The sequence below is a fragment of the Xiphias gladius genome, chromosome 23 (assembly GCF_016859285.1).
Source record: "Xiphias gladius isolate SHS-SW01 ecotype Sanya breed wild chromosome 23, ASM1685928v1, whole genome shotgun sequence".
Lineage (NCBI taxonomy): Eukaryota > Metazoa > Chordata > Actinopteri > Istiophoriformes > Xiphiidae > Xiphias > Xiphias gladius.
The window spans coordinates 14,522,413-14,544,309 of NC_053422.1; the positions used below are offsets into that span (position 1 = coordinate 14,522,413).

The window sequence follows — 21,897 nt, forward strand, 5'->3', positions numbered from 1 at the left end:
TTCAGTGGTAAGACCTTCTATCATAATAAAGTATCTAATCTCAGTTAAATCAAATAACCCTGGCTGTTTTTTTCTTTAGGCGTTTTCCTAAAAAAAAAAACACAGCTTTGATCAATTTTTAAATTTTTAAAATTAAAAGATACATTCCTATTCCCAGTAGTTTCAAGAAATGAGTCACAATAGTCAAATGAGGCCAATTCAAGGAAAGAAATTAATTAAACTTGCTTTAAGAAAAGCCCTGAAGAAAGAATCCTATTTCAAATTATTTTTTTCACCTAACAGATATTATTTTACAATTACTTTAAAGCTCTGTAGACAATATTTATCACAGCTTTTGTATGATAAAAAGTGAGCATGGTTTTGTAAATTGTATTTATAGCTGTATGCAAAAAATTTTATTTTGCATTTTCCGAGATTTTCTGAAATTTCACCCCCTTTAAAGTAAATCTTCCTTTTTTGCTCACAGTAATTGTAAACCAGACATTTCCACGCCTTTTTGTTATACCAACCTTGAGTTTAATTTGTAAAATACTATGACTGTGGGACTCAAGGCAATGCCAAAGTTGTGGAGTTTCAAATTCTATTGGTAAACATTTTAAACCGAGTAAAGTTTGGAGATCTTTTCATGACTGATTTCAGAAAAAGGTTGTATTGTGAAAGGACATAGCTGATGCCATTTGAAAGACAGGATTCTTATCTCCCTTTAATCACTAAAAGTTTTTGGATAGTCCTAGAGTGTGCAGAATTAGTAAAATAAAACTTTATCTCTTAAAGAAATAAATACACCAACCATTTCGCCTGAGATGTGGGCCCAGTCGTATTGATTTGAGTTCATCCACTAAACCTCAAACAATTGTAAGTTGAGAGGAAGCCTTTTCTGGTCGCACATAAAAGAAATCAGAACATATTTCCTAGACCTCAGAAGGAAAACATGCCCCACATTTTTTGTCTTGCATGCTTCTTTGGCCTATTTCAGCTCAGATTTCTATTTGATTTCCTCTCCCATTCAATTTTTTATTTCCCTAACTCATCTGTGCCTAAAAACAATTTTCTAACGCTATCCAAGAAAATCAGAGCATTACTGTTATAAAATGAATACACATTGAAAACATTGAATTCCCCTTGTCCTAATGATATTCTTTGAATGTGTGACCTGTCCAAAAGGCTTGAGGCACATGGTAAATACTCACAGTTGAGGCTGAATTTATTACTTTCTTTTTGCCTTCGTATCATGGTTAGCACACCCTGCCGCATTAAAATGTTGGCATAGTGAATATTTCAAAGTGATAAAAGCTGGAGACAAAAAACACCAGATGCCACAATATCACACTAATCTTACTAATTATCAGTGAGGATGCTTACGCTGACATTGTTTTTATTGATGTGATCATCTTTAAATCTGCCACTCTTTTGCTATAATTGAAAACTAGTTCACAACCATTTAAACTGTTAATTCCAGTTTCCTTTGTATAATCCTCACAGTAAAGCTGCAGGCACTCTGGTTGAACCTGTTCAACTTTGGATGGAGTTTAACAGGCTTGAAACTAGTGAAACTATCCCAATAAGTTACACTTACTGGGATTTTGATTTTTTATAGAAGGCCACAGCTTACTATGCATCCAATTTCAATTCATTCGCCACAGTGAATCTACAAGGCTTAGTTGTTATTGTACTATATGATATATAGTTTCGGTGGCGAATCTTCCAGATGACAAGCAACAAACCACTGGTTTCTTCAAGGCTGAACCAAGTATTCCCCGGAGCCTGTTATACGGACAATAAATAGACCTTTATTAACATACAGCCAAAAACTGACACTTGGAATGACAAAGAAAGAGAAAAAAGAGACCAATAACCGTAGCTACAATAAAGAGGTGGCTGGGAGGTGGAGGTGGAACCTAACACATTAACAATTTTGTTGTATGAATGAGTCACTTTGCTCGCTCTACAAAACAGAGGCAAAACTTACTGACACTGGGGCCTTTTATAAATCTACAGTATATTCTCCAGTGATATGGTGGAGGATGGAGCTGTGAAGTTTGCCTCTTGCTGGCGAACCTCAAACCATTGTCTCTGGTGTCAGGGGTTCAAAAGTCACATTGCTCTTCATCTTCAGTCAACACTTATATAGAGTAAAGACCAATCAAGTCAGAATTCCTGTTCATCTTTTAAGGGTACATGAATATGAGTATTTTTACAGCAGTTAGACATGTTTTTTTCAAAACTATTGTTACTACTTGACCTGTGTCCTACTGTTAAATGAATAACTTGTATGTGTAGTGTCAGACCACTTGGTTAAAAGATGTACTGTACAGTTTAACATACAGTATTTGACTGTACTTTAGAAAGACACGTGCCTCTTGTGTTACTGGTCAACACAAGTACAATACCAGTCAACACAGTGCTTTTTAATCTAATATACTGGATGTTTCATTATTACAATGTCCCAAAATGTTGGCTACTGGCTAAATTAAACAGGTAAGACAAAGTGAAAAGTGATCCTAAACGACCATTCCTATACCGATGAATAAAGAAAATGGCTCTACACAAGCGTCAAAGCAATAAAGTTGTGTCCATTGCTAGGTTGTTCGCAGTAAAACCAAAAACAATGAAATTCACAGTGACACATCTCATTTTAGTAACTAACCTAACATCATTAGAGGGATGGTGCATCATCAGAAAAAAGTCTGTGACTTCCTCATCAAGAGTTCAGAAAGTGAGCAGTCGGTGTATGAGCTCAGACTGTGGTGATATTTATACATCTGTATGTGTGGATTTGTACATATGGGAGAACAACAGTTGAGATGACTGAAATGAACTAGAGAAGGGGCAGTGAGGTGGACTGTGCTGCTGCATGTGTCATTGTGCAGTAAATTAAGCTGGGTTTCAAAAACGGGTGCGGATACAACAATGATATTTACACTGTTTTCCGGGTAAAGACAACCATATTATCTTTCCCTTATTGATTTCTCACCCAATGTAAAAAAGAAAATCTATACAGTGCACCCCTCTACTGCCCCAGTGATTCCCAACCTTTTGCCTCTAGTCTCCCCAGGTGCCTTTGCTGTTTAGTCTGCATGACCAACCTCTTTTCCTCCTCTAGATAGGAACAAATTGACTCTGACATCAAGACAGAGTGGGACAATTAATTTATGTTTCTTTTCTTAATTTGAATTTGCTAATGAAACATGATAATTTGTCTTTGTAATTACTTGCTCATCAATCACGAATGCTGTGTTTCTTGACTGGTTCAACTGATTACATGACTGAACCGCAAGGCTCTATTTGTTTGCACTAAGTTTCCGAAGATATTATCATTTTTTTCATAAAACACCGCGTGGGCCATCTCCTATCCAATGGGGTGTCGAGACTGTAGGTTGGGGACCACATACAGTACTGCACTCCTTCCTTACCCCCTCCACTTTCTCTCTTAACCTCTTCTTTATCCCTAATTATTTTGCGCTTTCTTCCTTCCCTCTCTCCTGCTGCTGCAAACAGCTATGTGAAGTCCTTGGAAACAGCCTCTATGAAGTTGGGTGCTGACATGAGAATGGTGAAGGTGCAAATGATGGAGAAGAGAGAGAAGGCCACCAGGCACAGCCGGTCCACCACCGCCGCTGCAAACTTCCACTCGCTGCAGATGGCCTCACACTCGTCCTGGTCCCGGAACCGCTGGGCTATGTACGACACCTCCTCCAAAATGCGCTGGATCTCTGGTGGGGGGATGCTAACGCCCATCCCCAGGCCTCCAACGCCACTGCCAACTCCTCCGGGTGGCTCAGCCTCATCGCTGGGGGAGCCATGGGCACGTCCGCCTAACGCTACCCCGGAGTCGCTAGAGGGTGGGCAGTGTGGGCTCTCTATGGGGTGGTAACTGCCGAAGTAGAGGCTCATGGAACCATTGGAGGTGCCTGTGGGGCATGGGGGGCAGGATGTCTGTGAGATGGGCACAGTGAGGCTCGGTACTGTGCCCATCTCTATGGAGCTGGTGCTGGAGTGGTGCTGGGAGGTGTGACGGTACTTGTAACCGTGCCGCTTGCGCTCATCTCCAGGTTGTTTCATACGGAGAAACCAGGCGCACCAGTTCAGCAGAACCACCCGAACCTGAAAACAAGAGAGTGTCAGCGCACATACACAAAGACAACGCATTCATACAAATATAGACGTTTGTACTAAATGTTATCTGTGACATTAGTGATTATTATCTGATTAAATCCGTTTTAGTCACTCACCCACTTGGGCATCTTGCCTCCCTGCGGGTCATGATGGTGAAACTGCAGGACTATAACAGTCACCACCACAGACATTCCCACAATCATCATGGTACTGGCAAAGTACTGGGCTGCCGAGTACACAAAAAACATCAACGGGCTTTTAGTTTTATGCTCAGTTACAAATAAAGTCAAGCATTTTGTTACTTGTTGAATGTTTTGCGCTTTTTAGCCCCTCTTGAACTACCCCACGGTCACATTTAATAAACATGTACTAACAGGTAAAACATTAAGCTTGAATTAGGCCCAAAAAATAGGTTGATTTCACACTCAAACATGAAAGGAAAAGAAGTCTGATCAATCTGTGCAATAAGTTACATTGCCAGGGGGAAAAGATGCACGCTTGAACTCAAGCTGGGGAAATAAAATCAGTGCAAAAATTGTGACAAAACAGAGAATGGGGGTAAACAAACCAAAAAACAGGAAAGGAGAGAGATTAGTGCTGGTTCTGGAGGGATGTTTCCCCCCCCTTCAGGGAACAGTAGGGGACCACTAAGTGAACGCTGTGCTCACTCCCAGCATGTACTAACACACACAGAGGGTATGTCTGAGGCCCTTCCGTCATTTCTCTTGTTTACAAGTGACTATAAACAAAGAACGCCCAACAGCTAAATACCACTACAGTTACTGCAGTGCCAGCAAAGTCAAACGTCATGTCATCTCATGAGGTCGGGGGTTATGACTTTATTTGTCAGGTCTTGGAAATAAAGATGGACGGAAAGACGAAGGGAGCTTAACCAAGAGGAGGGGGTTGAAGAAGAGGTGGAGCAGAGGATAATTAAACACAGAGATGGCGAAAGAGAGGAGGGAAGAAATAAAAGCCAAAAATGGTGTTAAAGGATGTGTTTATTAGAGTTGGAGGGACATTTGCTTTGTCCTGACGGCTTTTATGGTCAATCACTAATGACTTTAGCTTTCTGTATGGACACAGTATCCAAAGAGGACTGTCTGCAGATATGATGTATAATAATTCAAAACATAATTGTGAGACCTTCAGTCACAAACCACACTGTTGTCCTTGGCTGGGCTAACCTAATTATAAATGAATTAGAACTGAATTACACTGAACTGAGCCAAACAGTCTTGAACCAGATAAGATACTGTAGGTCTAACCAAATTAACGAAAACGAAATGAACACACTTTTCTTAGCTGGCGATTAGGGGCTGATGATAGAGGACATATGGCCTGAGTCAGGCAGCAGTGTTGATCGCTTGCTTAATATATTTACAGTCCAGTTCAGGCTGCTGCGATAACTCACACCCACATTCAGCCACTGTGTTGTAAAGAGACATGAGTCATTTTAACAAGGCTACTAAAAGTGTCCCAGTTGGACAAAAAGATTAATCACTCTATTGACACATTTATGAAGCTTTTCTCAGTCAGGGCAGTTAGTGGTAGCCATGTTCAACATGACCAAACACTACCTACACCAGTAAACTCATACATTATACAGTTGGTATTTACACTATATTTCACTTTGAGCCGTTGGAACTGATATGACACATAAATCAAAAGAGACTGCAGCTATAATTCAAAACATGTAAGCTCATTCTCTCACACAGATACAAGACAAAAAGACAAATATCTTTGTCTTGGCTTCTTCATCCATTATTCCTTTTTCTATCCTTCTTTCCTTTCTTGCCTGCCCACTGGAGAATCAGACATTTCACAGCCTATTAACGTCGCTGGCAGCTTTAGTTCTGGCCACCCACTTTACTCCATCCATCATCCAGGGGTACTGAGAAGGATGTATAGAGCCCCCTGGGCTACTCAGACCAAAGCCAAGCCAGACCCAAAGATGAGTTTTTATTTATTATTTTTTCCAGAAGACCATATAGAGTATCTATAAAGATAAGGCAAGTACCTACATTGGAAATACTTAATAATGAATGCATGTTATATAGTACTGGTGTTTACTGGAAGTCCAACAAATACTCAGAGGGACAGTCTAATTGTTAGTGTAAACTGGTCAGTAATGTCTGTGTTAGACCAAATCGATATTACATTCACTTTAGTTTGTTTTCTAAAGGACCTTTTCTCCTCTCTTTAGTTAAGTTTTATGTTTTTACGATGCCAACATGCACAAGCAGGTGAGGCATTGCTTCTGTACGTCTGGAAATTTTTTTCATCTGTAACGATGACTTCCCAATGTTACACATACTCACATAGACATATAAATATAACCCACCGATGAGAGGAACAGAGTCGGACGTGGCGGGCATGATCTCTGCTACCAGAAGCATGAAGACAGTTAGCGAAAGCAGCACAGTGATGCCTTGAGGCAGAGATCGAGAGAGACACACACAGGGAGAGAGAGAGAGAGAGAGAGACAGAGAGAGCATGAGCATATACATAATAATGTGATCAGGGTCACTGGTGTGTGAAATCATTCCTGTAATTACTTATGTATGTAATCAGTTATATTCTCATGACCACAACCATTTGTCAGCTGTTGGCTCGTCTGACGTGTCCAAGCTATGTTCTAGAAACTCCTCAAACTTTGTAACTGGTGGCTGCTCTTCCACAGATGGCTGTTTATTTACAGTCACTGGCATGATAGAATTCCCAAATGGATTTGAATTCGAGACTCTTATTTTGAAATTCAATTATCCCGAGGTGATTTGACATGTGTGCATTCATGGCTTGCTATGTGATTCATAAGGACGTGTTAGTAGACAAATATGGATGCGCAAATATGTGAGTGTGCTTTAATGTGTTTATGTATTGGTGATACAGTTGTGACTGTATTTGTATGCGCTTAAACAACTTCAAACTAATGTTTGTACAGTGTACTGCTCCTGGTGGTGGAAAACCTCACTATTCTCTATCTATCTATTTTTAACTTTCGAGATGTTTTTGAAAACTCATACCCTTCTTTCTATATTTCTTCCATAGATCAGTAACACATTTTTTAAATTTTAAGTGAAGCAAAGTCATTTTAGCAGTTCTTCATTATATAGCCCAACTGATTAATGAATTTTGAGACTGATATGGACATCAATAATTGGGTGTTAAAAAAGTCTGATAACTATTTATTGATAAACAGTATTTTTTAACATAAACACAAAATGTAAATAAACAGGCTTGATACATATCCCTTAGCTTTTTTTTAATCATAACCAAGATTCATAGTGAATGACATTTTACACTGTAAAAGTGACTTGACAGTGCTCTCTGATGGACAAATTATGTAATGGTGACACTGTTTCTAAATTACCTCAAACCTACTTTGGAATTTCTGTACTGCAATTTCCTGTTAGTTATCAGTTGACATATACGCCAATATACAGTATCTGAAATACGCTTATATCGGCCAATATACTGGTCTAGCTCTGCAAAAAATATGCGTGCTTGTGTGTTCAGTACCCCTCTCACCCAGAGAAATCTTTTCCCCAGAGTCCGCAGGTAGCAGGAAAACCAGCAGGGCCAAACCAGAGATCAGCACACAGGGAATAAGCAGATTGAGGCCATAATACAGAGTCCTGCGGCGCATGGTGACTGTAAATGTCACGTCAGGATAGGGCTCCTTACAGCACTCATAGTACAGCTCATTACGCTTAGCCGGCACACCTGAGGGAGACGCAAACACATACAGGTATGTTTTTTTGGACTGAATATGTAATTCAATTCAAAAATTTAAAAAGCTGTTAGAGTGTAAGTACACCAGAAAATCATCAGACTAATTACTGTAATTAACAACTGTAATGATTCTATCTACCTATGTATCCATCCATATCGAAGGATAAATAGATTGCAAAAAAGAAAAGCTGGGTCTAAATATTTCATGGACATGAAGCCCAGAAATCATAGGAACTGAATTTTATTTCCTCAACTCTGAACATGTTCAACTGGAGTGGATCTAAGTCAATCCAGGCTTTGAGGAGAAAAAAAAAAACAGCGGAATAATTTCCAATTTTTGGTAGTTGAACTCTCTCTCCTTGAACTCTAACTCTAGGGATGTGGAGTTGCTGCACTCGCATATGGCCTGGCTACACGCCTGCCAATGTGTCAAACACTCCTATTGCATGCCATCTGGTGCCGTCTGACACCCATTTCCAGCTTACCATCACACCAGGGGCACAGGCACTGGGATCCGCTGCTACTCGGTCCCAGATGGAAACAACCCCTTAGGAGGTCTTCCAAAAAGCCTTCCCTTTCCAGTTCATCCAGCTACAACCATCCAAATGATTTCCCACAGTGAAAACCATTTATATAACAGTGGTTCACTCGACTCCATTTTCGGAACACAAGAAGTTGGCAAAACCTGATCCCAGTGTAATGAGGGGGTAATGCAAAGGGGCTATTTATATACAGCGTTTTTAATCGTTTTACTCTACAGTCTTTAAAAGTTTGTCCTGGAAAGTTTTTCTTGAATATTTCAGCTATGTCAAATATATTTAAATCAGAGAAAATATCAATTAAAGGAGACAGGTGATATAGTGTCCCAACTTTACTGCACAGTCTGAATAAGCCAGACGTGGTTGTGCAGATTGTTATACCCCCCAAAGAAATTTTTCTTTCAAAGTTTGTACTCATCTCATCTCAGGACTCAGACGTCATGAGATGACAGAAAAAATTAGTTTTGTGTTAAAATATATGCACTGAATTTTACAATCACACTGGATTGTCAAGTGCAGCGATCTAGCCTGGCGGCAATGCGTACAGTGAATAACAGAAACGTAGGCTTTTCATACCCACAAGGTCCCACTCTCCGTTGGGTATGTAGGTGGATGTGTCCACATCGAGCATCTGGAGGTCCAGCAGCCAGCCGTTGTGCGTCCAGGAGCCAAACTTCAAGTCACACTTCTGAACGTCGAAGGGGAACCAACGCACATCGATGTAGCAGGTGCTCTTCAAGATGCCAGGGGGGATGTACTGGCAGTACCCCGATGCATTTACCAGTACGTTGGTGTGGAAGGTGGCGTCAAACCGCTCGTCCGCACTGGGGAAAGAGTGACAGAGAGTATGCCTGTGAGCTAAAACTCTATTTTGCTCTACGTTGCTGATCGCTTTATTGCCTTTTTAACTGTTTTTGACATCATGCTCAGGTACACAAGCTGGCACATGCTCCGAAATGGGTTTTGTCAATTTGAACTGTTGCAGAGAGACAAAGACTCATAATAAAATAACCCTGTGAATGAATGTAGACAGTGATGGAAGAAATCACAATCTTGTCATGTTTGCGTGTTTGCTATAATCGACAAGACAAGAGTCTGCACATTTGGTTTAAGACAAATTAAGGAATAAGAAAAGTAGTTAGTTAGAGGGATGGATATTAATTTGAAGAATATATCTTTTGTTTTTGTAAAATTATAATAATAATAATGATAATTAGTCAGCCCATTAGTTCAGCCCATATCCTCACTGTCAGTGTGTATATGTGTACCTGTGTAAGTGTCCCAGTCTCTCTGCTGTTTCTGCCTAAACAGCCACAGCAGTGAGTAGTGGGTTCTTCACCCCACATACACACAACTGGAACGCAGGTGAAATCCAGGGTGCAGTGAAATTAAATATACACATTCATTACTATGCCAAATATGTAGTAATACAAACCAAATCAGTGACATGGGAAAACACCACAGATGCCTCCTTCAAGGCTCTGTCACTCACAACCGCTGGGATGATATAAAGGTAGCCATGGGCAGGTTTTGTATAAGTAATGTTTCAAATATTTTATGTTTTAGATGGATTTGGCTTCACCTCCCGGACTCTCGAACAGCGCTAAAAGTCAGTGAACTAGTTGAACAAAGCAGAACCTGTATTCCCGGAAAGTCTAGGAATAGCAAACAATATGGGGGCACTTAGAGTAAAGAAAATGCCTAGAAACCTAACCGTGGATCCACTTCAGTTCTGGCACTCCAGCTGAACTCTAATTAAGTATTAAAGAGCAGCGCCTCTGGAGTCGATGAGTGTGAACTCTTAAATAAAGTGCCAGAGGCAAAGTCTGAACTTTTAGAGATTTTAGGCAGTTTCTTCTGGTTTGTTTCCTCGTGCAGTGTAAGAATCAGATAAACTGATTCTCCACTGTAGCAACTAGCTGGAAGAAAGTATCTCCTCTTCTTCTCCTCATCTCTATTTTCTATTTTACCGCCTTTGCTGAGCCTGTAGGGATAACGTTAGGGCAGCTGAAGAAAAGATTAGTAGTCAACTTTAATCAGTATATATTGTGAAATTGTTTTAGATTTTCCCTTTTCCTCCCACAGAGAAATGTTGTTTCAATGCTATTTAACTGAATGTCTTAGTTAAATTTATCTGGATTTAAATCCGCTCTAGTTTACTTTCTTTACCCATTTGTTGACAGCCTTCATGGAGGTAACTCACCAAAAACCGTGAAGTCATATATAAAATCGTGCAGCATCCAGGAAAAAAGAGCATTTATATAATCCACTAATTTCAGTTTTCTGGACTAAGCTTCATCAGGTGAAACCCAGCTTTGGATTTTGAGAAATTTGCCACAACATTTTGGTCCAAAAAGTAATAAAAAGAAATATTTAAAGTTTTAAACACTGAACATTGAACTAGTGCAACACAAGTAGCACGTGGGGAAAGAATCCCTTTGAACTCTGTGAACACATAAAATTAAAAAATGAGGAAGAAAAAGATCAGCAGACTTTAATCCATTCACCCCTTCATAACATTGTTATAAGTATGTTCACATTTGAATGCCAAGACTAGTAGGTGATTCATGCATATTTAACAGTACATTCTGAATGTAGAAGCTACTGCGTACCACTGTGTAAAGAATAAAGGAAACCACTGATATTGTGGAAAACTCAATAATCAAGCAGGGGAAATAAGTGAGTGAGGACAAAAAGGGCGCAATTCCCTTCTGTAAGGCCTGCTCTCAGTTTTCCGAAGTCGAAAAGAATAACAAATACTAGTGAAAAGTAGTGCAAAGTTTTTATTCATTACATGCAATGTCCCTAAGATACACACACATACGCACATTGCTTTCAGCCAAATCCAGTTTGTCAGTGTAGGCCATACAAAAGGAGAGATGACAGTCCTTTTCACTTTCCAGTCCATACCAACGTTTAACAGAAAACAACACACTTATACTTTATACATATACAGTATAAAGGTCCACACAATACTCCTATACATGCACACGCAAATCAACACACACACACACACGCACAATGCATTCCCCTGCGAGAAAGATAACGTCAGTGTGTCTGAAACGTCCTGGTACCTTATCCTGGAGCCTTATTCAGCCATAACAAAAGAACGTGGCCTGCAGAATTTGTAGACGGACTCAATTCTTTTATCTACACCTTTGCTCAGATTGAGTGATTTATGCTTTTCAGGGGAGTTAAGTGAGGGTTAAGTGTAATTTATTTCAGCAGTGTGTGTCTTGCTATCAGCTCTGGCTCCAGGTGCTGGGGGAGGGATGTGTGGGTTGGCCAAGGCGGAGCGATGCGATGAATAATTCAAGCTTTGGCCCTACTTTATCTGAAGGTGTGCGCTCGCCTGCGATCAGTGCTTACACACATCACAGCAGAGAATTTTCCGAAGCACGTGTGTGTGCTGGAGAGTACATATTGTACAAGTTATGTACATATGTAGAGCAAAAGAGATGAACAGTACAATACGAGACTTACTTAAAGTCTTGTAATACTACAAAAGACACATTAGAGCCGATAAAGAGAGTTGTAACACACTGTTTTAAAACATTAAAAGATGTGACAGATGAGTTTTCCAAAGGAGATCAGTCCTAAAATAATCTACTATACTATAGCTGCCTTCAAAATCGAAATGTACCGTTTACTGTTCATAGAAAATATTTGAAGATTTTCAAACAAAAACTTTGGCATAATGGACATTTTTCAAGTACACATTTAAATTATTAAACACACATACAACTGGACTACTGATAGCCCTGGGAGCAGGGGAAGTTGTTGCATTGGTACAGCGCACCCACACACACACACACACACACACATACACACTTGAGAAAAAATACTGTGGACATGACCAACAGTGACAATGGAGGCAGTGACAGGTTCCTTCACCATGGGACATGAGTCACCAACCTTTCCTCTTACTCACTCAACACCTGCTGCTGCCCTCACACAAGTACTCTCACATCCAATATTCTTCTAATAAATGTTGATGTTGGGAAAACAAACACACACACACCCACACAGACACACACACACACACACACACACACACACACACACACACACACACACACACACACACACACACACACTCCAAAGACAAAAAGAAGGAAGTCACAAAGTGTACCTGAGGCAGAAGGAGAGCCATGCAGGGTGGAATAAATTATCACATACCATTAACTAGAATCACTGCCTCGCGGTAGTGTGCCTCCACCAACCAGTCAAGTTGCAGTTTATATCCTTGTTGTCAAGACTCATATAATATATGTAGTAAGACTTGCGGCATTGAATAATGGCCAGAAAAGCGTTTTGGCAGAACATTATAATGTCACGGTGAAGTTGACCTTTGACCTTGACCACCAAATTCTAATCAGTTCCTCGTTGAGTCCAAGTGAACGTTTGTGTCCATTTTGAATGAAATTCCCTCAAAGCTTTCCAGAGATACCGTGTTCACGGGAACGGGACGGACAGACAACCCAAAAACATAATGCCTCTGGCCACGGCTGTCACTGACATAGAGGCAGAAGAACATGTGAAATGCATTGATCCTCAAAGTGAGATCATTAAACCAGACTAAGCGAGAATATGTAATATCACAGTATTTTGTACCTGTAAGTCAACTTTAATACTTCTGGTTGATGCATGCTATCAGGTTGCACAGGCTGAACAAGCAAAGCAAGAGTACTACAGAATATTTTGTTCCTGTTAGCTGTGACATTGTTTGTTTGCAAACACATTTTTTCTACATTTGTCAAATCAGAAAGGTAATAATAAAAGAGAGCAAAATAATTCATATTGCACTGGAGGAAAAGAGCTGACACCTTCCCTGAAGCTTTATGCAATGCTACACGGGGACAGTAGTTACTTAGACTGCATTAAGGAAAGACCTATCCATCCATGTAGATTATGTCATATCCCAGGAATATAGCAGTCAACTAAACAGCCTCGGGGGGTCCTGACATTAGGCATTCTGTTTGAAAGCTTTAAGGCTCTGTGGTTAACTAGCTGGACAAGGGAGCCGCAGGCAAGATGTACGGTATTTTTTTGTAATTTACAATGGGATATATTTATGCCTGGAGAATAGCGGCAGAGAGCATATATACATAGGAGCACTGCTTATAAGAATCTTCATCTCCAAATCATCAAGTAAGTAAGGAAAAAGGGAACAGACAGCGTGGAATCATTATGTTGGGGCAATGATATGTTACATAATTTGTTGTAAGTGTGAGTACTTTTGCCTTTTTTTGTGAAACACTCTTGCATGTGAAGTGTTACGCATGTTACTAGCTAAAACTGAGTGTGAACATGTTAATTGTTTAAACCTGCAAATTCTTATGTATCATGACAGCTTAATTATTGCTGGTTAGCAGAATTTCAGTAAGGCTTTTAGACGTGACCAGGCACTCCGTTGTCTCTTTGGCCCCTGGATGCTCACCTTCTCAAGTAAGAGTCATGTTCATAGGACAGTACTGACACTTGATACCCTCGAACTGCACTTTAGCACATCTTTGTGTACACACAGAAAATTAGCGCAGGGTTTTGCTAATCATTCTGTGATCAGTTTACTAATTTGTTTCCAATTCAGGCTGGTTCAGCTGGTTTTATAGAAAAATCGAGTCATCATTCCCATATTTACTGGAAAATGTTGGTACCGACATATCTCTGTCATGGGCTCTTTATAAAGCTCATCATCCATATCAGTCCTAAAGACAGTGTATACTGATGTTTTTCTTTTATTCATTTAAGTGATCAAAGAAAAACCATCAAATCTGCCCAACTGTCCCTTCATTCAACCATCCATCCATCTAAAAAACAAAAAACCCCTCCAAGTATCCATTTATTCAATGAATCCCCCTTTCATCTTTATGGCCTGTCGCAATGATTTGTATGTGTTGTACATCTATCTTCCCTGCCAGCTGTCAGTCTGTGGTTTACCTGAGTTGGGCGTCCTTCATGTGCCTCATCGATCCCCAGTCAAGTGAGACCATTGACTTTTCCCTCTAATGAGAGAGGAGGTCAACAGCTTGCAAGGCTGCATCAGATCTGGATATTCTTTCTACAAACACAATCACACACACACACGTGCCAAGTCATGCTTGCCTGACACACAGACACAAGTAAACAGTAAGCTTCATGCAAACACCAATTCACATTCACAAAGTTTTACAGCTGGTCCTTTTCAGTGAAGTGATAGAGCTTCGGTGTAAACATGCATCTCTGTCTCAGTGGAAGCTAAGTGCATTTCTTCTTTTGTCATAACCTTATTTTGAATCTCAATATCTCAAATATTCAGTTTCTCTCAGTTAAATACATATAATCTTTGCATTTAATAATGAGAAGGTTCAGTTTTCATAACTTGAGTGAAAAAAAAACTTGAAAAAATGTTTAAGCCTTACTAATTAGTCTGAGCCATACTGACAGGCCTTGGACTCAGTAATTATTTCTCTTTGATTTGAACTAGATTATGTCAGCTGTCAGTCAAAGAACGAAAAACCGTCACAAAAAACGGTGAATGACAAAATTATTTCCACAGGCAGCAGCATGGATATGGTCTGGATGGTAAATCCATGACTCACAGCATAGATTTATCCATGCGTGAAATGTCATTGTGAGACAGTGTGAGTCAGTGTGAGCACAATGATCCTAAAATATGAAAAGCAATATGAGAGTTATGAGAGATTTCACACTGGGATTATGTAAGATGAATGACTCATCACAGACAGTATCTGATGTTTTTTTTTAATCTCACTCACTATTTCATTTGAATGCACTCCAATATTGAGATAGCATCAGACCTCAGCACTCCTAACCCTCATTAACTTCACATTAAAACAAGAGAAATGAATGACTGGATTTATGGCGAGGGCTTGTCTGAGCAGCCCGCTAATAAGTGTGGATGCATCTGCTATTCTGCACAGAAAGACTGGCGTGTTATTGGCTGTGTACTGATGGCCCACCGTGTAATGGCATGTGTTGTGCCGTTCCTGTGTGTAATTATGAGATTTTTTGTGTTTGTGTGATTATGTGCGTGTATCTAGTGTACTGGGGTGCACAGATATTTACTGTTGTTGTGCGATGAGAGCTTAGAGTTGTGTAGGGTAATTAGTTAGGTCTGCATTTGCATGTGTTTGCCGCAGCGATCCACATTATTGCTGAAAACTGTACGTTTTTTATCTCTCCTCAGAGGGCATGTAAACCTTCTGGTTCTGGCTGTACAGTGGATTTTCCCCTTCGGCTTCACATTACAGTTCCTCTCTGCCCCTGGATGCTCACCTTCTCAAGTAAGAGTCATATTCATAGGACAGTACTGACACTTGATACCCTTGAACTGCACTTTAGTACATCTTTGTGTACACACACAAATTAGTGCAGGATTTTGCTAATCATTCTGTGATCAGTTTGACATCACAGTTCCTCTCTGCCAACTTCAGCAAGATAAGCAATAGTCTTGTGCTGAAAACCAGCAAAATCAACAGTTTTTTTTTCAGTTCAACTGAGACAGAAATGTATGTCTGTTTTCAACAGGTTCCTGTAAACATTTTTTTTTCTCAAAAATCACATTCATACACCACTAATTTGTATTAGCAAATTGGAAATGTGATGCTATTATTATAATGTATTGAGGAAACAATTAGACTATACTGAATCTGCAAACTGTTTGCTTTTTCATGTGTTTTCATTATTGTGTCCAGTCCTGGTAACTGAAGCATGATTCATGTTTTATGATTATGTTTAGCAAACTCAAAGCACCTGCTTAAGGTTAGGGAAAGGTGCAGTCGTGGTTAAATATTGAAAAAGTCAGTGACTTGAAGCACGAGATGGGATGTGTTGATTTTTTAGCCACGCTAGCGTTGTGGCTCTAAGGATGGAGATGCTGTTCTGTTGGTTTGTCCTACCACTATTGTCCAGAGTAAAATATCTCAGGCATTTCTCAGTGGATTGCCACAAAATTTGGCACAGATGTTCATGCTCTCCTGAGGAAAAATCCTAATGACTTTGTTGATCACCTGACTTTTTCCTCTGGCAACACCAGCAGATTGAACTTTTTCACTCATTCAATGAAATATCTCAAAATCTGCTAGATGGATTAGCACAGAGTTATTCTTAATAACTTTCGTGATCCAGTGATTTTTCAGTTTGTTAATTTATCTAGTACTTTGGTTTATAACCAAATACCTGCAAAACTAATGACATTCCCATCAGCTGTAATTTGTGTTTAGTGCTAATTAGCATTCTAGCATGCTAAACTAAGGCAGTGAACATAGAAAACATCGCAACTACTAAACATCAGCATGTTAGTATTGTGATTTTGAGCATGTTAGCCCGCTGACATTAGCATTTAGCTCAAAGCACCACTGTGCCTACGTACAGCCTCACATATCTTCTAGCACACCTATAGACTCTTAGAGTTGGTCAATATTTAACAAAAACTGCAAACTTTCTCTACCTTCACCAATTGCTTTTGAAGTCAAGCCTAACAGCACATGGGATGCAGGACACAAACCTTCAACTATGACCTCCCCCTATGACTTCTGTGCAGTATACATTTCCTGGATTTGATGAAACATTACAAGTGAACATAATCTGGGCAGCATTTATTTTTACTCCAATCCAATGATTGGCTAAGCAAATTGGTACTATCTAATGGTATTTATAGAGGACAGAGTTGTTGTTTTCGTGTATGAATAGATTTTGAACAGGCAGCAGAGTAACATGCAGCACAAGAGAAGGCAGTCGAGAAACTACGATGACATAAGCAGAAAGACTGAGAGAAGAGGGAGTCAGTAACATGCTGAAACCTTGACAGACAGAGACTGGTAGAAGGGATGATTTATGAAGAGGAGTCAGTGAAGGCTAGGAACGATAAAAATATGGAGAGAAAGAGTTGATTGAATAGAGTGAATTATTGTGGGACGGTGAGTTATGAAAGAGAGAAGGATGGAGACACAAATAGAATGAGATGAGAAGAGAGATAGTAAGGTGGGATGCGTGATGGAGGGAGAGAGGGAGGAGTGGAGGCAGAGGGTAAAAGGCAGAGACGAGGAAGACAGGGGTGAGAGCAAGGAGATTAGGATGGGTAATCCTGGCAGGTCTAAAAGCCGAGCTTTTAAAATTTGGGTTAATACCCCCAAACCTTTGTTTTATCCTTGTGTCCACGGTAATGTGTGTTTTTGTGTGTCTTAGTGTGTGTATTGGGGGAAATACAGGCATGAAAAGAAACATCTGAGGCTCCTCTCTCCATCCGCTCAGTAACATTAGTGAAGACCAACTGCATAGCTTTCTGTCTATTTTAACCTCACTCAATGTGTTCAGATCTATCAAATCTTTTTTGGGGGGTTTTTCTACACACATTCTAACTGTGTCACTGTCTTTCTCTTTGTGACTGAATCTATCCATCTCTTCAACGTTCTTCCTCCTCAGTCTCTGACCTGATCATCCATCTCTCACTCAAGCATGCAAACGCAATGCAATTAGTTGTTTTGCAGAGAAACAACTGGCCTACATTTCTAATTGACTCGAGAAAGCCTTGCACGGAAGCGTGAAGAACAGTTGATAAGCAAACAGCACAAGTCTGACCTGAATCAAAAAATGCAATGAGCTCGCTCAACATCATTTACATAAATAAGGACTTTGACTTCAGCTCTAATGTCTCCTTAATGTGTAAAAAAACACACTTTTTGTTTTAATGTAATGAAAAATGACCCACAGCATTCTGATACCCATTTCCTTTTTATCATTTTAATTTTCATTTCATGACATTAGTAACTTTATTGTTAATTAGAAAGACCCAATCACATCCCAAAGGAGACTGACAGCCTTTGCCAGCCAGTGTGTTACATTTTAAGAAGTCTGATTGAGAGTTTGAGTTGAGAAAGTTGATATGATATTCTCTTGCTTCTTTTCATTCCATGAGAAAGCTAAACGTGGAATTTAAATACAGTTTTTGTATTCGCTGGAGTAGATTGCCATCAGTGAGGAAGTAACAGTATTTGGATCCAATGGAGTTACTGTTCAAGTTTTTAAAATGACCCATTTCCTCCTCTTGTCCGTGTCAATGGGTTTGTGTTTGATTGGGTGTCATTTTTTATCACATTGGCTTAAAGTAATCCTGATACTGCTATGGTTTGTGGAGATTAAAGACAGAATTTATTATAATAGCGGCGTATCAAGAGGATTACAATGATATTTCATTCACTCTTCTCAAAAATCAAAAGTAGCAAGAAAATATGCCGTCTCTAACAGGTATGTTTATCGGCTGCAGAGGACTGACAATGTCGGATTACAACACCTATTTTTTCACGTTTGACAGCAGGGGGAAAAAATTAGGGCGTTTAAAAGAGAAAAAAAAAAAAGGTCACAGCCTTTACAACTTAAGTAATGTTGTGATGAGTAGCAGCATGCAGTTCTAACCTGTTGTAAAGGAGGATGTCAGGGGTCCAGATCTGGTCTGAAGGGAATCGCAGGTTCTGGACGCCGGGGTACTTTTCTGGATTCCAGCTCAGGTAGATATCTGTCCAGTACTGAGACAAGAAGAGAGATATTCAGTGAAGCCTTTGAGATCATGTAAAATTTTTTACAATAGGTGCAATAACTCTCATGCTCTGCAAAAACCCCATAATGTCCATTGGCTTGCTGAACTAAACTAATGGCATATTCAATAGAAATAAGAGGAGCTGTATCTTGCCAGGAAGAAAATGAAAATGGAGGGGGGAAATGATTCTTGCAGTATTACTGTTTTCTAAAATTTAACAGCATACTAAGCGGCAAATTTGAAGGTTATTCCTGAAAGCACGTTTCTAACCATGCAGGTATACCCGATGGTTTCAAAAATGTAAGACTATAACCATTTTCAGCCACTAGCTACATTCAGTGTAAGATTGCTGCTGTGGATTTCATGCACACTCTTCTTTTTAACTCTGCTTATTTGCTCTGACTAACGCAGTCACAGGTGAGAGCTTTCTTTTGAATCCTGGAAAGAAACACCTTAAAAATGGCTACACTATAGAATAACAGGCTAAAGATGTTTTTTTTTAAAACTGAAACTGTGTTTATTTTAAAGACTGTGACGCAAGGTTTTATTTGGTTCGAGGCTATGAATCTGTCTGTGTAATTTTTCGCCCTTGACATTAAGTTCATTAACAATCAAGTTGACAGCCACTGAATATGCTGCACTGTTCCTCCCTCTTGTTCTTCCTCCTCCCTCGTCTCACTCTCTGCTTGACAATCTGCCTGAAGTGATGTTTTCCTGAGTATGCTGATGCCAGCATTGAGCATGCATACACAAAACCACTGCCTCTTACTCTCTCTCTCTCTCTGTCTCTTTTTCACATACACACACTGGATGTACACAGTTAAAATTCATCAACAGGCATTTAATGTAATGGCACTAGTAATTTTGGAAACACAGTCAAAGTTTCTTTGGCAGATAACTGTGTAATAAAATTGTAAACATAAATAACGCACATTCAAGTGGTGATAATATGTCTTTCTCAAACTCGACTCACCAACTGCAGCCAGGCATTGGTCATCAGCACTTGGTTCTTCTCATCCTGAGTACAGAAACAGAAAAAAGAAGAAGAGGAAAAGAGAGTTTTTCTTTTGTATAAGAGGATCCAACCAGGGCAATCAATATTTAATATAATGGAAAAAGGCTTTATCATCTGCAAGTCGGTGCAGTTGTTTTTCATATCTAAAGAAGAACAAACCGGGCTATGCAAAACTGTGTGAAAGCTGGCTTTGTGTAACCAAGTGTAATTCTGTTCAATGGTTTAACAGTGGAGCCATCTAACAAATTACACAGCCCTTTTACAGTAACTAAAATACTGTAGCTCCTAAGGGATTTAAATATAGGCATTGAACTGTATAATGTCATGCCGGCTCCAATAAAAAAAAACGATGACACAAATCAAATCATATTAACAGAAAAGATAACATCACAACTTTTCTTGACTTACTCTGGCTATTTTATGCAAACTGAAAATGTGTATAAAATAAGTTGATAGACAAGTGCTAATGAGTGATTAAAGTTCATTTCTATTAATAAAGATTTATTTTTGTCTAAAATAAAGGTAATAAAACTCAACATAGCTAAATAAATAAATGAAAACTGGCAGATTGAAGCCTTTGTCTTTACCAAAAAATGAACCTCCAAAACTTTTCAAGGTATATATAGCATTTGGAAATGATCCTGTTCCTATTCTAGCTGCAAGGTGAAATTAGCATTTCTGCAAGCATCAGAGTTTCTCTGCTCCCAGTGCAGTGCGGAGAAGTCAGAACAGGAATGCCTACATGGATTCATTGGTCAAAAGGAGAGGAAGCCTGAATGGCATCGAAGAAGTTTCCCTTTTTCAACGTACTGCATCTGTTTATCCATTTATCGGTATCTCTCTCTCTTTGAGAGAAAGAATGTGTTGAAAATGTGGGCACAAATGGCAAACTCTTCAATCATTTCTTTTCAAAACTCACATCTGAAAGAAATGGAAAAGGATGTCTCTTCGGAGATTTCAAATCCCCAAGTGATTTGTATAGGTGGTTGTGTGTTAACAATTTGATGAAACTATTTAAATAGAACTTTGGGTTGCATAAAATTTATATCCTGAAAATATTAACTTCACTCACCTATTCAAGGTCAGAATGCCAGAATGCCTGTAGCACAATGTGAATTGTGAGCATATACACATTATACACACTGACAAAGACTTTACTTCTCTTAATCTTCTTGAAGTAAAATATTTAATGTCATTCTCCCATCAAAAGGTCAATCTTGTAACTCTTGTAGATTAATATTGATGTATTGAATTGTTCCTATTGGTTAGGTGTGACTGATCATCTCTGTGTTTCTGGTATCACTTATTTGCTTGGTATCCGTGGAGGAGTAAGAGCCAGTCAGTGCTGACAGGCTCTACTCATATGCTAAAGTTAAACTAGTATAAAATCTATAAAATGCCCCAAAAACTGAAATGGGCAACCAGAGCACCACAACTCCCGGCGTACAGTGCAACAATAGGAAAGTGAAACTGAAAAACGCATCCATGCAATCCTCTCTCTGTGTCATCAAATTAACACACAAACATCTGCTCAGCCCTTATGTTTATCTCCATAATATGTTGATTATTATTGCCGTTCTTTGCCTTTTATTACTCATTTGCTTTGCCACAGCAGTGTTCCCATGACAAGTGAAGAGTAAAATGTAAGTGTGCTAGCACACTTCTGGGTCTCAATTACTGCTACATAATTTGAATCAATCCTACACAGTGACACAAGGTATTCTCAGTTTTTAGATAAAAACCTTTCTATTTACTTTTTTTATTAAACAGTTGGATGTATCCACTCCAAAAATCTAGTTTACCCGATACAAACATCTAAACTCCCGGCTGGACTGAATCCCACCTAAGCATAACTGCCATCAAATTGTCAGTGTGACAGTTAAAATTACTCCCTGCCTTTTCCCCAGCCATCCAGGAGATGTGCAGACAGCTTTTGCCCCATCCTCCTCTTAGAT

General features: G+C 39.4%; 1 protein-coding gene across 1 annotated transcript in view; it reads right to left on the reverse strand.

Moving 5' to 3' along the window:
- Window positions 1–1,794: 1,794 nt before the first annotated feature.
- LOC120785729 (neuronal acetylcholine receptor subunit alpha-7-like) overlaps window positions 1,795–21,897 on the reverse strand; it is a 35,150-nt gene continuing 15,047 nt past the window's right edge. Inside the window, exons 3-9 of the mRNA XM_040120602.1 lie at window positions 19,901–19,945; window positions 18,807–18,916; window positions 8,967–9,214; window positions 7,648–7,842; window positions 6,461–6,547; window positions 4,233–4,342; window positions 1,795–4,104 (exon numbers count right to left, since the gene is read on the reverse strand). Coding sequence (XP_039976536.1) covers window positions 3,499–4,104; window positions 4,233–4,342; window positions 6,461–6,547; window positions 7,648–7,842; window positions 8,967–9,214; window positions 18,807–18,916; window positions 19,901–19,945 — 1,401 coding nt within the window. The 3' untranslated portion in view covers window positions 1,795–3,498. The remainder of the gene's footprint in view (window positions 4,105–4,232; window positions 4,343–6,460; window positions 6,548–7,647; window positions 7,843–8,966; window positions 9,215–18,806; window positions 18,917–19,900; window positions 19,946–21,897) is intronic.